Source organism: Caenorhabditis elegans, chromosome III (genome assembly GCF_000002985.6).
Source record: "Caenorhabditis elegans chromosome III".
Classification (NCBI taxonomy): Eukaryota; Metazoa; Nematoda; class Chromadorea; order Rhabditida; family Rhabditidae; genus Caenorhabditis; species Caenorhabditis elegans.
The window spans coordinates 5,517,811-5,535,531 of NC_003281.10; the positions used below are offsets into that span (position 1 = coordinate 5,517,811).

A 17,721-nucleotide genomic window follows, 5' to 3' on the forward strand; every position below is an offset into this window, starting at 1 on the left:
TTCTTGACGTGGAAAGTTTGGGAATTTCAGTTTTGGGTCACTTGTGACGAGAATAGAAGGTCGAAATGCTGAAAATAGAACCAAACTAGAGTTATTTAATGTTTGAACATTTGAGTAAAATGTTGAGTTTTTTCAGAATTTAAAAACTGTATTCCAAAAATCTTTATGACCGCCGAATTCAAGCAGAAAAAGTCATACATTTAAGAGCACAATTTGTGACTGAATGGAATAGACCATTTACCGTATTTCTTCTATTAATATGGCTGCAATACTATTTTTCGATGGTCTTCCCGCTTGCAATACTATTAGGGAGTGCAAGTCTAATAGGGAGGCCATATTAATAGAAGATATACGGCATATGCAAAATTAGTAGATTTTCCAAACTTTGAAAATTAATATCTGGCTTCAAATTAACTTTTTCAGAAATTCCCGTAGCCATTTTGTTGCAAATTTAATGCTCTTTCAGAATTAAAAAAACCGCGTTCCAAAAACGTTCATAACCGCCGAATTCAAGCAGAAAAAGTGAATTTTCAGTCATACCTTTTAGAGCACAATTTGAGATTGGCTTGTTAATTTTCAAAGTTTGGAAAATCTACTAGTTTTGCATATAAATTGTCTATTCCATTCAATCTCAAAATGTGCTCTAAAAGGTATGACTGAAAATGCACATTTTCTGCTTGAATTCGGCGGGTATGAAAGATTTTGGAATATCGTTTTTAAATTCTGAAAGAACACAAAATTTGCAACATAATGGCTATGGAAATTTTTGAAAAAGTTAGTTTGAAGCCAGATATTAATTTTCAAAGTTTTGAAAATCCACTAATTTTGTATTGGCAGAAAAAAAGAAAATTATAAAATTAATCTAATTTTCTGCCAACTAACGGAATAGAAAACCGTTTCATTTTCCTGCAAATAATAATATTCAGAGAAGAGGATATTGGCAACGTCCCGCTGAGTTATTGTACTTTCTTGCGCACATACACCCCTTTCCACTGGCTTCTCCATCTCGGTTTGTCTCTTTGGCAATGCCTGAACTTATTGAAGATTTTGAAAATATTTTTCAATTTCGTTTCTTATACCTAGTTTATCAGAAAATTGCCACGTGGTCCAACCTCCCATTTATTCCTAATTTTCAACCGAAACGGATCAGAATTTCAATGAAATAGTTTTCAAAGTGTACTTTCGAGATCATCGTCCTCGACATGAATTAGTCGGCGTCTTCCTTTTCTTCTTCTTCACATTTTTCCTCTTACTCATCCTCAAAACTTCTTCAAATCTGACCTTGTGTTTTTAGGCGCGCACCCAGTCGTCATCCAGCTACTTACTCTCTAGAGATCCTCATTTTGCTTTTCAATATAACCCGACCTACAGCCACCACTCAACCTATTTTAGCAAATTTTCGTTTGGTTTCGGAGAGTGAGAGTGCTAGTTTTAGTTGAACAATTTTCAGAATTGTATTATCATTCCACTTTAATGGACTTCAAAGGATGACAAAGTTGTCTAACTTACCGATTCTAGGCCACCTCGAAAACCGACAAAATTTTAATTCCTGGCCTTATTTTCTGATTCTCGGTCACCGCTTCACAACATGGATTTTCAAACGTCAGGATATTTTTCAAATATTTTACGAACTAAACTCTTCCAGTTGAATTTTTGAATGCCAGGTCACATTGTGAAGATTCGACGTTCTGAATTAGTTTTAGAAGACCACTTCGAACTCTTTATCAATTTGGCGACTGACTGCAAAAACTTTAATGGTCTAGGCCATGTCTCCAAATTCCATGGAATGATATTTTCAATGACCCAGTTTATTAAGTATAACTATCAGACTCTTTCGATGTACCATGTCCTTTTCTGAAAAGCTTTTCGTTTTGCTACATGGCCGCGGAAAAGGAAAACTCGTTCACCAATTCATGGTCACCTCCACTACTTCCCGAACACTTTGATTATTGATAAAGCCACAAAAAACCATTTTGTCACTTTTTGCGCCGTCCAAAACACTTTCCCATCAAATTACCTTTTCCTCCTCCACCTCCTCCGATGCTTCTCCCAGGCTTTTCCTCGAAGCATATTGCAACACACTGTTTCGCAATTAGTTCGGTCATTGATTGAGTCACTCATTCTTTCTCTCTCAGTCACTCATTATTCTAATTCACGCTACCGTCACCGCCACAGTCTGGGGCGTTGTCATGTTCACATGCGTCCTAGCGGCATCCCCTCCAAGTGCCTTCCTGCCAACTGGTCGATGTCTAATCCTCTCTAAAGTCTGTAATCTTGACGTGTGAGTCGATTAGCTTCTTCTCTACTGTTTTCCGACGGTTTCACTGTTCTTCGGCAAAACCGTCCGTGCGCGTTTTTGTTTTTTTCTGGTATTGTTTGTTTCTTTAGGAATAGTTTCTAAATTTGCTCTACAAAACTAGGGTGTCGTCGTTTCCCTATATTTGCCACGTGGCCGACATTTTGGAAAACTCTTCCGTGGCGCAAAAAATAAATCCTGCTAGAATTTGTTTTACTAACAGTAAGATGTTAGAAACGAAGTCCATTTTTTGAGACGCTATAAAATTTAAGACATGTTCAGCATTTTAGGATCAAAATATAAACATAAAACCCAGCTCTGAAATTCTATGTAATTATAAGACTTTTTCATTTTTTTTGGAGAACTAGCTGACTGACTGTTATTGTGGGAGTTTTATGAAAATCTAGACCATGTTACAACTACTCAGGGAGGATGTTTTGGGGAAACCTCTGCCTCGTTAGCATTATCAACGGTAGAGTTTTATGAAAATCTAGGCAACGTGACAATTGTGTCACAGCTCCCCGATCTCCATATTATCAATGTAACATAATTGCAACTTCTAGGTGGCGCCACCCCTTCCAACAGAGCGTGTTTGCAACACAAAAAGCTGTTCGCATTTGCTTACTTCCGCTTGAAATCTCACCGAAATGTTGCTGTGATATTCGGCAGACATCTGGAAAAAAGTCGAAATTCTTCACAGCGGCGGCAAAACTACAGTAACCTATGATTATACAGAGAGACATCCCCCTACTACGGCACGTTTACTTTCCGCGTTACAGCATCACGTACCTGTTGGATGAAGATGGAGGGAAAGAAAAAGAAAATCAAAATCAAACGTATGGGAAACGCCTTTCGCCTTCTCGTTCGACATTCGTTGTACTTTTCAGTATTGGTTTTAGCTTCTTTGATGAATATATAGTTGGGAAATACTGGAATTCGTTAACTGTAACATTTAAACTCTAAATTTACATTGTAGGGTGTTTTGCCTCCCCTTTCATTGTGTGACCTAGATTTTCTAAACTCTTCCACACTAAAAACTTAGTTCTAAAATTTTTAATTTCTTTGCAACTTTTGCTATTTGAAATATACCTCCAGTTTCTCATTTTTGTGTATTTCTGAAAATTCCTATCGATATTTCAGAAAAATGAGATGTGCATTTTCAAAACTTTTATTTCTCTCGGTCAAAAACCGAACTTGGTAATCTTTTAAGGATTGACATAATTTTGCAAGAATTTGAACTTTCTTTTTGTGAACCGAGGATAATTAAATTATTTTTGGATTTTATGTAGAAGGGAGTAGAACAAATATTTTAAATTTGTTTTTGTTCGAATTATTATAAAAGTATCAAACCCGAGATGTTTTCAAACGTTTTAGACGAATTTACTGATTTTCCGTGTGCCAGTCGTTCATTTTTTTTTTAAATTATAAGAACGGGTTTTTAGGTTTGTTAAAAACTTTTTAAATTAAGAATGCTGACCTCCAAACATTTTCCAACCTAAACTTGGATAAGTTACCTCAAGTAGTCTCTCAATTTCCGTTCTCCTACTCCTTCCACCAATTCTTTTCATTTTTTTTCCTCTCAATTTGCTGCTGTTCAATTCGTTTTTGAGGGTCAGTAGTGGTTGTGTCGCAAATTTCGAATAATGGGATGGTTAGGTAGGTGGTGTACGTTTCCATAAATAATGGTATAAGTATGTACACATGGCATGACCTTCTCGAAATGCTTCTCCACGTCTTCGTCTTTGCATTCCGAATTATAATTGCGTGGCTTCGGACAGTGGTTGCAGGGGTCGGCGACCTGCTCGCTCATTCCGAAAGTTTCGCTTGTTTCGTCATAAGTGACATATTTCCAAGTGGTAGAAGAAGCAGTCGGATGAGTGGCCGTGTCGTATTGATTTTTTTGGATTCGGATATTTTGTTGCATTATTTTGTGATTCACTTAAATTATTTGGTTTCTCAAATAATTTCCTATGGTTGATACCACGGTAGGCCGTCTTGATAATCATGGTGCATCGATCAAGATTTTGAATTTCTAAAATTTGATTACAATTTAAGACATATTCATGTTTGAATAGTTTTGAATAGGTCCCAAGAGCAATTTCCGACAGTTGTTGAACTTTCCAAGATCTTCCCCTCAAACTCCCTAGGCTTCCAAGCAGCTTAGTCATAAGTGTTAGCCCTTCTTCTCGTCCTCCATATTCCATTGATGACCGTTTTCCCTCATTATGGTTTCAATGTCCTCATGTCTCTCTCTCTCTCTTTCTACCAATCCGTTCACTCACTTCATTGTTTTCCATCACATTCAATTCAAATCGGTTCTTGTGTGTGTATGTATGTATCTCAAGAACACTTATATGTGATTCATATCACATCCAGATTCTCGCATTCCATCCCCGGTTTGGAAGTTACTTTTGAATCTTGTGGTGGTGGTGGAACGATCTTATCCAAACGTTTTTTATTGCTTTTTGATGTTCTATCTTGACCGAATTTTGCTCATGATGTTTGTCAAATTCGGGTTTCCAGCGGCCGACATCTACCGGGGTTTCTGTACTTATTGGTAGTACAATCCGTAAAATGTCGGCCGCGGAAAATCACGTAGACGTTAGAAAAGAAAACAAGACACGTAACATCTACCTGTTGTAGTTCAGACATACATATTTTGGTAGACAACATTTTTGAGCAAGTTATCGACTTTCTGCCCCGCTTTCACAAAGAAAGTACCGGTTTGAAGCAGATGACATCTGTCCGGTTTTGTCATTTCATGTTAGAAAACATTGAGGATCTTCAACCCGGTAGGTGTCGGTCGCCATACTGATTCTTCTTGTAAACTTTCTGGCGCAAGTTTCTTAGTCTCTTTCGCACCTATAGAGCGTAAATTTCAACACTCTTCCATTTCTAACATTCCTGAAACGCGTCTCATCCATCCGCCTCTTCTTTCGCGATTGCACACATATCCTTTCCATATCTGCAATTTTCATCTTTCGCTCACTTGTCGTCATAACAATTGACCGCCCATCATCATCATCATCCTTCTTTTCGCCTATATTCCCGTTTTGCCACGTTCAATGTAATCTGAGCTGTTCTTCTTTATACCATCCTATAAGAAAAGCTTTTCATGCAATGAAATGTGCCGAAAGTCTCAAGTGTTATTTTGTTTATTCAATTATTTATCCGTTTTCGTGCATTTTCCCTTCTGTGACATACTTTCGACAGAAAGTGAGATCTTGTGTTTTGACAGTTAAATAATTTTTTGTTGACTATGAGAATGAATCACAGTTTGAAGTTTACCTCATTTTCTTGGAATCTCTGATTGTGTTTCGTTTTTCTAGAGGGGCTACTAAACTTTGAACTGTATGAGTCAGGAACCTTGAGCAATATCAAAAATTTTTCAACTGCAGTAATGCTGCATATTTTGTGATAAATAATTTGCCTAATTAAAATTTTTGAATTTTTTCTCTGGAATAGCATAACTGTTTCAAGTCAACAAGAGCACTTTTGGATTTCTGTTGATTGCTAATCTTTGAGCGATGATATCTTCAAAACTGTGAGCGATATTAAAGAGATGTCATATAACAAGATGTATTTCAATTAGCTAACAATTTTTAGATCACAATGTTTCCTAAAAATACATGAGCGTTTGAACAACATACCTGAAGAATTGCACTTCATGCTGTAATTGTTTTATTACTAGTTTTCCTAATGATACTGTTTCATGATATAAATTAGGACATATTACCTCAAAATCCCTTCGTTATTTTTTCCTCACAAATTCCTTGTTTTCCACTGTCAAACCGTTTTTCTTCTCTCCAGTTCCCAAATAGTATTAACCTGTCGGTTTGACTCCCTAATTGCCTCCATTTGTCTTCTGACATCAACTTTCGTTTTACCTTCTTCTCCCACCCGTCTCACTTCTTTTACCAGCTCTTTTTTTTCGTTATCCTTTTTTATCAGCTTTATCACACAGATCCGCCGCCGCCATGATTTCTTATCACTTTCTCCCTCTAATGGGGTTCCTTTCATTTGATAAGATACGTTTACTAATGAGACATTTTTTCTTTGTTGAATCATCCGCTTTTAGGTAGATAGAACCACTGTGCTTAGTTTGATGGCCGGAGCTGCGGCGCAATCGGTAAAAAAGGGGACATGTATATTCAAAACAGGATTAGACTCCATATGTCCTTTTTCTGAAAATTCTGAAATACTTAATCTCCGGATTCCCGGACATATCATCCTTACCGGGTCCGCCATGGATAGAGGTGGCAATAGGTCGAAATGAGTCGTCCCACTTTTGGGCGAGCCTACAGTTGCGGATCGACCCTCCACCTCTATCCATGGATCTGTAAATTTTTGAAGCGGCTAGTATGACAGTGGTATGTTGAATTAGACACCGTATTGCGACTCCAAATGACCATTTTTCTTGAAAATCTGTTATGATATGATTGCCATACTATTGTCTGAGCCCCATGTTTTCAGACGCTGTCAAACGCCAATATATGATTGGTAGCATTTTTACGTGATGTGGTCTTAAGCTTGTAGCAGAGTTGGTAAAGACGAGTAACCAATTACGGCATCCAGGTTCGAGTCATCATACATTAGTAGATCTTGTGTAGCGTATTTGGGTTACTCATAATGCCATCAGTTTCCTAGAAAAGCCATTCTCCCACTAAAATCTTCATCATAACCCGTCCACTTTGCGTCCACACTGCCAAACACCGACTACTATAGATGCCTCTAAATGGTAATCTTGTATACAATGAGGTGTTTTGTCATGTTATGTTGTGGTTTTTCGTTGTCATTCAAACAACATTTAGCTTTCTCCGTCATTACAATATCGTGTTATTCGTCTTCTTTTTCTTCTTTGCTACTTCATTATCCATCCGCCGCCTTTTAGCATCTTCATCATTGTTATGTTGTGTTTGTGTGTCCCCTCATGTGTACCTGATCATTTTTAATCTGAAAACTATTATATACTTTTGATTTCAACAAATAGGATATACCGCTGAAATAAGGAGGGGTCATCTGTAGAAGGTGTTCGAGTCGGACACCAGTGTGTATATTGGGAGCAACCAGTATTGGCACCAAGGTTTCTATTTATTATAATAACTTTCTTATTTTTTAAAAAGTCCACAAAATTTAAATTTCCTGAATTAGTTTTATTTTGCACAAATTGTCTAGAAAGCCTTTTAGCCGCCTAGAAGTGCAGAAGTTCTTCCACGTTTTCAAGAAGGTATGGCACTCCTCGTCCACGACCTTACAGCGCCGTCTTAGTTACTTCAACTCGTTGTTACGGTATCCTCTTTCAATTATCCCCGGCGATCGGGAGTACATACTAGACGTTGTCTGTCGTCTCTTCGTTTAGCGCCTTCTTTGAAACAAAAGACATCCCTCCCTTCCGAACCTCTCATACTTTTCAAGAAGGTCGTCCAATTTGAGTGCAAACACTGGTACAGACAGCCGACTGGGACCAGGTGTCTTACAAAATGCTGCTCAGTAATTTGGGTTTTTTAGCCTTCGGGAAAGTGTTCATTTTTCAACTGACAAAATATAGAAAAATAAATTTTGAATATACTTTCTAGATGCCAAAAATTCATTTTCGGTCAGAAGCTTGATCTATGGTCGGCGACCCTTTTTTGGGGGTCAATGGGTCATAACTAGTTACCTTCTTGAATTATGTGTATCCAAGGCCAATTTTTGTGTAGCAACTTAGCAAAAACTCCACAAATTTCAAACCTTGACTAGAACTTTGGCGACCACATCCAAGGCGACGATCTTACGGTCTAGGAAGAAATTTTCAGGACTATGGAGTTAACGACGTGAAGATTCGCCAGAAGTAGGACATGATGACGTCACAGAAGGCTAGGCCGTGATCTACTACGTCAAACATGGCCTAGACTTTCCCCAGCCACGTGTAAATATATCCCTTCATCTGTATACAATAACAAACATGCGGAACCAATATCCCCTCCTCTACGTCGCCGCAGTGGTACCTGACCGACCATGCTTGCTCACACGCATAGGATCAATAAGTGCCTGTACGGGGTAAGAGGGAGTATTGCATGGTGAGGACCCTCGAATACCCTTCAAATGACCTTCAACATACCTTTGGAGACAGGCTCTTTGTCTCTGTCTCCGCTCTCCAACTGTTATCCCCCTTTCCCCACCTATTCAGGTAACGTGGGATACCCATTTGAAATTTAGTGACGGTGCACATATGGTATATGCACAATATATTGGAATTTCCAATTTTCCTCTCTTTTTAATAATTTAAATGGTTTTTGTGAAGTTTTGGTCTTATTGAAGATTTTTATGTTCAATTCCAGAAAACACTTTAGCCTGAATTTGTGTATTTTGAAAAATTGGAAATGCCGAATTTTTGTTTCGCGGAGAAAAAATTCAGTTTTGTGTGTATTTTCCAAAATTTTGGTCTTTTTCTGGAAATTTAGGATTTTGTTGACTTTTTTTTAAAGATTTACTAAACATTTTTTAATTTGCTTTATTTAAGTTGGTACTACATAAAATTAAGTAGTTCCAACTTTTTTGACCAATTTTAATTTTAATTTTAAATTTTTAAAATTCCGTAAATTTCAAATTTTGGCAAGAAATTTAAGTTTTTATTTAGTTTCCTTTTTTTATAATTAAACCTGTTACCCCTTTTTCAAAAATTCGTCGAAAAAAATCGAAATTTTCGTAAAATTTGAAATATCTTCGATAATAATTTCCTGCTGAAAAAAGTGAAAAATGTATTGTAAGAGTCAAGGTTTCCAAAAAAATTATTTTCGAAACTTTAAAAATCTTTTTTTTTTCTCTCTTCAAAGGACAATCTTACTAAAATTTATTGAAAAAACAGCCAAAAAATATGGTTTTTTTTTTAACTTAAACAATTTTCTTCGGCTAGTTTTTTTTAATATTTCAACTTCGATCTAAATAATATGTAACCACGAAACCTTCTTAACTATATTATTTCCTGACGACTCTCTTCCTTATTCCGGTTTCAGCAAATGCTTCTCCTCCTGCTTTTTCCTCCCCGGAAACTTCCTCCCAGCTTTCTCTTTTTTCCAGTGTTTCCCTTTCTTTTTCCCTTTCCCCTCAAAAACAGTTTTTTTGTTTATCCACTACAACTGGTAAGTTATCCTAATTATCCTTTCCGTTGGATATCAGTTTTTGCCATCTTTTCTCGGGAAATTTCAAACATTTTCAACATACCGTTATCGGATTTCTGCGAAAGCTTTGTCCCCTTCTTGCTATCCATATTTCAACACCCTTTTGCCTATTTCCGATTTAATTTTTATTAAAATTGTTAACCATTTTTTTCCAAATTTTTTAGTTAGCTCAAATAACAATTTTATAATTTTTTTCCTTATAATTTTTTTAATTAAATGTTTTTTTCAAGTAACGCATTTTTTACGGCTTCTTGTGGTTGGAGCCCTATATCTCAATTTACATGGTAGTTACTAAAAAGTTGTGAACCAAAAAAAATTTTGCTAATTTTGTGTTTAACATTTTGTTATTCGGTAACTTTTTTAGATTCTGCATTCTCAGAAATATAAAGGCTTCAAGTATCTTCCTCCCTCACTTTTCTATTTATCCCTAAATTTCCAATATTTTAAACTTTCCATATCTCATAACTCTCAAATTTCCAGCAAAACCAGATGCGCAATAGGCATGCCCTTCTCGGGGCACTGCCACCGATCTTCCTGCTGCTCCTTCCCTTAATATCATGCATGAAGTTCGACCCAGAAAGGATAGCTGCAAGACTTCGAATCGATGAAAAATGGGATCAACTTGATGCATTTCAATCCATAAAATCAAGAAGAGGACGGCAGATTCAACCAAAGGAAATTAGTATTCAAGTGAGTCACAACAGTGACATTGAATGTTTTTTTTTTGGGCCGTTCTTGTTTGTTTAACGGGAAGGTCACTTTTTTGAAATTTTTTTGTATATCTCAGTGTCCTGACCGTCAATGAGTGTATATTGACACCCAAATCGAAAAAGAGGGGGCTTCTATTTGTACAGATGCGGTCCGAGGCTTTCATTTCCGTAAAACACCTGCCGTTTTAGATACGGGTAACCGGAAGAACATGACATTTGGATTAGGCAAGGATTGATTTGCTAATTGGGGATTGGTAGTTGTCGGCAAAAATTGTTTGGAGTTCTCTAAGTAAAGGGGAATATTGTAGTCTGAATTTTGACTTTTGAGGGGGTATATCTCTGCTGGTAGGATAGTTATCATAATGTTGTCAACTAACAAAATGTAGCATAGATTAAAATAAATATTTTTAAAGATATGCCAATTTTGGATTTCAAAGATGAAACCAGTTAAATTTTATCATTTCAGGTTACTGCTCCATTATTCTCAAGTCGTCTTTTCGATTACGGTACCACCGCCGGAGATGAAGAGCTCCCACAGGCTCTTGATGTTGGAAAGAAGTTAGATCTAGTACACCCGATTTCCTTCTTTGGATCTGACTACAAAACTATTTATGTAAGTAAATTTCTTATTTTACTGATTTTGTAAACTGAAATTTCAGATTCTCTCAAACGGGGCCGTGGGCTTTGAGGCGAGTTCCAGGTCCTATAAATCTGGAATTCTACCGAGCTCTACGAGGTTTTTAGCGCCATTCTGGAATAGGAATGATCTACGAAATGGTGGAAAAGTCTATTACCGAGAGGTGACAAGTAAGTTAGTACATTAATTTCGAATGAAATATCTTTTATTTGTAGAGGGAAGAGTGTTGGAGCGGGGTCAATCTGAAATTCGGTACCAATATGATAAAAATGTAAAAGTGAAGTCAGCACTTATTATTACTTGGGACAAAATGCAGCCATTGAACACTGCGGCGCTTCCAGAAGAGGTATATTTATGAAATTATTTCTCAAAAAAACAGGAAAGGCTACACTAAAATTTGGTGAAAATATGCATTTTAACTTTTTTTTTGTTAGAATTGTTTAGTTGGCTATTTATTTTTGTTGTCTACAGAGTCGTGTTAGAATGTAAAATTAGATCTATTGATTGAAAATTATAACTCAATAAGTTCATGAACGTTTTGTCAAATGTATATGTCTGGAAAATTAGGCTGAATTGAAAATATTTTCAAGTTGCGAAAATGTAGATTTTGATATGAGAATTTAGTTTCAAGTTAGTAATTTTTAGCTAAAACTTATTTTTACAAACATATGCCACTGAAGCTAACTTTGAGCTGTTATATCTTCAAAATTGATTTATTTAGCAGAATCTTGACAACTAGAAAAATGAAGATCATAATCAGTTTTGTAAACTGTGTTAGATGGCCTTTTAGACCTAACTTTTCAATATTTTTTTAGGGTTTTCAATGAATTTTGAAATATCTTCCCAATTTCATCTATTTCCAGAACACAAATACATTCCAAGCAGCAATTTTCATTACTGCAAACGGAACATTTGCCAACTTCATATACAGTAATATCGGATGGACACAAGGCGCCGAGGTTCGTACTTCCCAGAAACCAGAACTTTAGGAATTTATCTAGAAAGTTATAATTAAGATTTTTAAGTCGATAAGTAATAAGTGTAGAAAATATATAAAGAAAAGAGGGGGAATAAATCGAGATTAGGGCAGATGTAATCAGATTTTGCAATTGTCCCCGATTTTCCTTTTCCACCCTAACCTGAATCCAAAGCGAAACGCGCCGCCGGATGCGCGCAAAATAATGATGATTTATAGATGGGAACACTGGTTGTTGGAATGTTTTAATATTTTGGAAAATGAGGAACTTTAAGAAATTACTCCAACGTTTTAGCTACAAAAAAAATACAGTATAATTCAGCGGGTTTTTAAAAGTCAACTAAAGAGCCCACATGCTTTTTTATTTTCTGATGGTGCATTGATTAAGCCTAATATGTATCTAAAAAATTTACAACTTTGAATTTGCTCAAAAATCGACCAAATGGCTCAGTGGGTTAATTTCAGGCTGGATTCAACGCTGGCGATGCTACAAATCACTTCAAGCTCCCAACCTCAGGCACCCCGAATATTATGTACTTGGAAGAATACGGTAATACCGGAATCCCTGGAGAATGGATGTTTGAGCTCTCCGAGCTCAGAGTGATCAGCTGCAAATCTGGAATCAAGGGTGACACATGTGATCAGGGTAAGGCTCTTTTCGAAGTAAATTGTTTAATTTCTGAATTTCTTGAGAATTCCTCTATTTTTTTCTATTTTCAGAATGCTCAAATGGTGAATGGGGTCCAGACTGTGCTTACTGCTGTCATTGCTCCGAGGGAACTTGTCACCCGATTTCCGGAGATTGTCAACGTGGATGTGCTACGTGTTGGGACGGTGTCGCATGTCAAACGAGACAGGAAAAGTGTGCAACAAAGACGCAATGTGCCTCGAATGCTCTTTCCTTTAATGATTATGATAGATGCGGAGAGCCCATTCAACGGTGTCAATGTCTCAATGGATACAAGGGAGATGGTTATAATAATTGTGAAGGTGAGGAGGAAACTGTCTGTAATTCTGTTGTTTTTTTTTAATCAAATAATTGAAAGAAATAATCCAAGAATAATAATCACAATTTTCTCTACTTTCGCTAGCCTTTCGACAAATTCTGGCAAACTTTCTATAAACGTTCTTCTAACTTTTAAATTTTAATCTAACATTTTCTAGATGTCGACGAATGCAAGACCAATTCAACAATCTGTCACAAGAACGCAATCTGTACTAACACCCCTGGAAGATATTTCTGTATGTGTAAAGAAGGATTCAGTGGTGATGGACAAAATGATTGCTCTCAATCATTCCTTTTCCAATATGATACCCATCATCAACTTCCTAGAAAGAAAAACTCGAAAATGGAATGGAATCTCAAAAAACCATTAAAGATTTTTGGAGAAACCACAGAGAAATTGACAGTTACCTCAACAGGACTTATTGCTATAAATGAAGTTAATAGAGATAATGGTCGACTGGAAGATATGCAACTTGTTGGAATTGCTCCATTCTTTGGACCAATTGATTTATCAAGAAATGGGGCTGTTAGTGTAGAAGAAGTTGATGACGTGGAAGTACTCCGAAGGGTGACAAGGACTATTGGAGAGAATTATAATGATCCAACATTTGTGGCGAAGAGTGCTTTGGTGGTCACTTTTTCAAATGTTACTGATGGAAGACAGACGGTTGGTTTTTGTTTTAAAAATAGTTTAAATTATATTTTATACTGATCTGAATCTCAGGGTTCAAGCACCAATCAGAGCAAATATCTTTCTTATACTTTTAAATTGACACCCACAGCATTTTGAGCTGAAAAATCTTGTTTCCAAAAAGTTTTTTTCTTATCCTATTTTTTAAAACAATTTTTCATTAAAAAAAAAGTGGGACCAAAACTTTTCCGACAATTGTCAAACACAATAAAAAATTGGATCACTTTCCAGGCCAGATATTTTGAGAACACTTTTTGTTCGAAAAAGTACTCCCAGCAAAAATTAAAATCTCTAATTTTCTAACTTTTAGAAAGGAAACACATTCCAAGCCCTTCTAATCGATGGTTCTAACTCCAAAAACGAGAAAATGACATTTGTGGAGCTAATGTACCGTGATCTCCCGTGGGCGAGTGGTGCCGAAGCTGGAATTCTCTCATCTGATGCTTCTTCTTCAATTCTTCTTCCAGCATCTGGAACTGAAGCAATATCTCAATTGTCGAAAAACAGTAATATCAAGCAACCTGGCACATGGCTCTACCGTATCGATAAGGCTCAACTGATGCCTTGTGCTCAACCAATTCAAGTGCCACCTTACTGCGATAGGTTGTTGAGTACAGCTCCCCGACTCCCTTCGAAACTTCTGGAAGAGAAAAAGGAAGGTCTTACTCTTCCATCTCCAGGAGCATTCCTTGTAGATCAACCATCCGAGACAATCGTTCCAACTCTCGTAAGAGGTGGAGGTACAGTAACCCGTGGCAGAAATGTGCTCACTGTCACCACTTCCCCTATCGGAAACCAGCAACGACAACAAACTACAAAAGCCGTGACAAGACCCCGACCAAACTTTTCGAGTACCCCACATCGACCGATAGTTTCTCTGTCTGATGAGGATTTTGAACTGGGACCCGACGCGTTTGAGGTCACATTCCCGCCGTTTGTCACCGTGCAACCGGAGTTGTTCCGTCCGAATCAAAGGAATGGAGTACAGAAGTCTACCCAGAGGCCTCTGCCTGATTTCTCAATTAGAACGGTAAGAAATTTTAATCATTTTGTAGAATTAGATTTAGATTTCTTTTGAAACCTATGCAAAACGGAATTGAAGACCAGGCTATATTTTGTTTTGACAAAATGGTTCGGTGAGATTGCTGAAATAATTTAAGGATCCCACTTCCACCTTTATTCAATTGTTTTCCTAGTTTCATGTACCTTCCAAAATCCAAATTTTCAGCCACTCAAGGAAGAGGCCACCACATCGGTGCCACGTGAAAAAACGAGCTCTGCAGCTCCAGCACATTCTCCAATTGAAGAAATGTCTGAAAACGAGGAATCTCCATTTGAAGCTGGATCTTTCGATGGAGAAGCTGTCAAGTTCAACGAAGAGTTGGAGGCTATTGATAAGGCGGTAAGTGTTGAAGTGATCCATTCAAAAAAAAAACAAAAAAACTCAAAATTTTCCAGCTCCAAACCACTAAGAAGCAGCGCCCAGAGCTTTCTGTAACACCACAGCCAGAGGATCTCAGTGGAGATGCTCGCGTTATAGAAACCACTGAAGAAGATGAAGAAGAAGCTGAGATTTCCACAGAAACAACTACTGAAATGAGTTCTACAACCACAACTACAAAGGCCCATACAACTACAACCACAATGATGATTCCAACAGAAGCTCCACCATCAATTTTCGTTTTTACTACAACTCAAAAGCCACGTGCCCAGAGTACAACTCAAAAGAGAATAATAGTTCAACAGCCATCAATTGTAGTGAATTCTCAGCCACCAAAACAGAGGAATGATAATCAGCCAACTGTTAATGTGGGACACGCAGAGGAGCAATCACCAAGTGAGTTTTGTTTGAAAATTTATATTTCGGGGAACGAAGAAGAGATTTTAAAAATGTCAGATAATATAATGGGTAAATTTAAATTAAAATCAAACTACCAACAAAAAGTGAAACAACCAATAAAAAGTTAGGTTTATATATTTTTAGACCAATTCAAAATTTGATTAATGCATGGTGTCATTTGGTGTAATTTCTAGAAAAATTTGAATTTTTCGAATTTCTTTTCCTACTTTTTTTTGAATGCCTTTCTAAATTTTTTTATCGAAATTTCTAAATTTGATATCAAACTTTAAACTTAAAATTTCGAATTGAAGTAGTTTTCTCATATGTATGGTTGTTTTTTCCAAAACAATTTTAAATTTATTAATTCTAAGTCTCCAAAAAAAATTTACATTTCCAGGACTAGCAATTCTGCTGCCAGTAATGATAATTCTCGCATGGCTTGTAATTCTCGTGTGCATCGGAGCAGTTGTATGCTGTAAACGACGAAATTCTCGAGAATCTTCACAACTCCGAGCAATGTACGGAGCCGCGTACGGGGTACGGCCGACGGCATACGAGTCAAAACGAAAAGAATCCACGTATGAAGATCATTTGGAAAGAGCCGCTCGGTTAAGTGGACAACCAGCTCTTTCTGGACAACAGGTACGCTTTTTTTTTTTGAAAGATTGTTTTCTTTAAACATTGTTTTTGCGGTGTAACTAACTTGGAATAACTCTATATTTGTGGTGCAGTGTCTCTAATACTTTTTAGGCGGGAAAAGTATCTCTCTACGGAAGTTACTGGAATCTTGAACCACTATCAAATCATTCACCGGCACGGCTATCAACACAGGAACGTCAATCGCCACCGAGTTTTGTTAACAACGGGTATACTAATCAGACAACGGTGTGTTTTTAATATTTTAAATAATTCATATTAATGAAAAATCTTTTAAAAATTTTTTGGCCAAAATATTGTAAGAAATAAATGTTTTCCTTTTCAACATTTCTTTAAAAAATTTTTTTTTTGAATAATCATCAGAATTAACTCTGCTCTTTGAACACATTTTGCGGCAACATTTAATTTAAAATTTGATACGGAATATTTTTGGGAGCGAAACTTAAATTTAATATTATAATCTTGAAAATTATCGAAATTATTTTCGAAAAGTCTGCAATTTTTCGCGCAAATCTGATTTTCTATTTAAATTGAATTTAAATAAATGTATTACGGGAACACTTGATCCTGGAAATGGGTATTGCGCAGCATAAAATATCTCGTAGCGAAAACTACAGTAATCATTCAAAAGACTACTGTAGTGCTGGTCCAATTTTGCATTTTTCTTTCTCATTTATTGATGAAACATTCAAAAAAGCATCGGACAAAAAACCACGAAAACTTACAGGAAAATTAAATTTCGCTGTCGCAATTCAAAAGATTCATTTCGAAAATCGAGCCCGTAAATCGAAATCCGTGTTACAGTAGTCATTTTTAAGAATTACTGTAGGTTTCGTTACGGGATATTTTGCGCGTCAGATACATTGCGCAATACGCATTCTCAGAATTTAATGTTCTCGTAATATTTTCGTTTCAAAAATGTTTCCTACAGTTGCGAGTCAATTTTGATGCACATATAGTGTGTGGTTCACCGAACCCCTAAAAATTCAAATTTCCCAGTTTTTTCCGGGAAAAGGGAAAAAATATCTCCCAAAATGAAAACTAAACTATAAGTCTGAAAATATCTGTAACATTTTTTGCAGCGGTACACATACGCAGGGCACTATTAATCAACGATTATCACCTACTATCATCACGACGTGTGTGCCTCTTAACTCATGTTTTTTTGTACTTCTTATATACTATCACTAATAATTTGTCGCAATTTTGAATTTTTGGATGGCTGCATGGCCTAGAAAAAGCTAGGCCACGTACCAATGACCTAGAAAATACCTAGGCCACCTCCTTAAAAAATTCAAAATTGCCTCGAAATTTCCTCATTGTTGTTGTGACATTCACATCTGCTCATTTTCACCGTTTTCTTTGCGTGTTACATTTTTCCGTCTAATTTTCTTTCAATTTCCTTCAGAAAACAACATCCGAATCAACTTTAATCGAGTGCGTCAGATTATGATTTCTTCGGGAAAATAATTTTTTTCTAATAATTAATTTTTCGCCTAGATATTGCCCCATTATTTCTTTCAATTTCCTTCCAACTTTTCATGTATTATTTTTTCTTTTTTTCTGCCTAAACCTGTAATTTTTCTGATTGTTCGCCTACTGACGGGATACACACATTTATTTTATGTGAGCATTCATACCATGTATATCGATTTTTACAACAAAAAAAATCGCTTCAAATTTAATTTTTTGCGAAAATAAAGCATTTTTCAAAAATTCGAAGAGTATTTACTTTTCCTGATCTTTTT

The 17,721-nt window shown here is 36.4% G+C and overlaps 2 protein-coding genes and 2 non-coding genes across 6 annotated transcripts; 3 read left to right on the plus strand and 1 right to left on the minus strand.

Moving 5' to 3' along the window:
• Window positions 1-2,889: 2,889 nt before the first annotated feature.
• D1044.10 lies at window positions 2,890-3,086 on the plus strand. The gene has a single exon (NR_052315.1). It is a non-coding gene; the product is annotated as an Unclassified non-coding RNA D1044.10 (non-coding RNA).
• A 780-nt stretch (window positions 3,087-3,866) lies between these two features.
• Window positions 3,867-4,065, plus strand: D1044.12. The gene has a single exon (NR_052316.1). It is a non-coding gene; the product is annotated as an Unclassified non-coding RNA D1044.12 (non-coding RNA).
• Window positions 3,909-4,220, minus strand: D1044.4 (uncharacterized protein; the record flags this gene model as incomplete). The annotated part of the gene is made up of 1 exon (NM_065778.1): window positions 3,909-4,220. The coding sequence occupies one exon, from the start codon at window positions 4,218-4,220 to the stop codon at window positions 3,909-3,911; it is 312 nt and encodes a 103-aa protein (NP_498179.1).
• Window positions 4,221-8,293: 4,073 nt separating this feature from the next.
• On the plus strand, window positions 8,294-17,697 carry dex-1 (Dendrite extension defective protein 1; the record flags this gene model as incomplete). 3 transcript variants are annotated; one of them, NM_065781.6, is made up of 15 exons in its annotated part: window positions 8,294-8,335; window positions 9,937-10,146; window positions 10,633-10,779; window positions 10,826-10,973; window positions 11,019-11,149; window positions 11,667-11,762; window positions 12,245-12,425; window positions 12,500-12,769; window positions 12,944-13,452; window positions 13,787-14,506; window positions 14,705-14,878; window positions 14,935-15,313; window positions 15,714-15,958; window positions 16,067-16,201; window positions 17,056-17,689. In NM_065781.6, 15 exons carry the CDS (start codon window positions 8,294-8,296, stop codon window positions 17,080-17,082), a joined length of 3,414 nt encoding a protein of 1,137 aa, NP_498182.2. In that variant the 3' UTR covers window positions 17,083-17,689. The 3 variants fall into 3 exon arrangements, with proteins under 3 accessions (NP_498182.2, NP_001379843.1, NP_498181.3); NM_001392098.1 differs by lacking the exons at window positions 8,294-8,335; window positions 16,067-16,201 and having other exon boundaries at window positions 9,935-10,146; window positions 17,056-17,697; NM_065780.6 differs by lacking the exons at window positions 8,294-8,335; window positions 16,067-16,201 and having other exon boundaries at window positions 9,938-10,146; window positions 17,382-17,691.
• Between the last annotated feature and the right edge of the window lie 24 nt (window positions 17,698-17,721).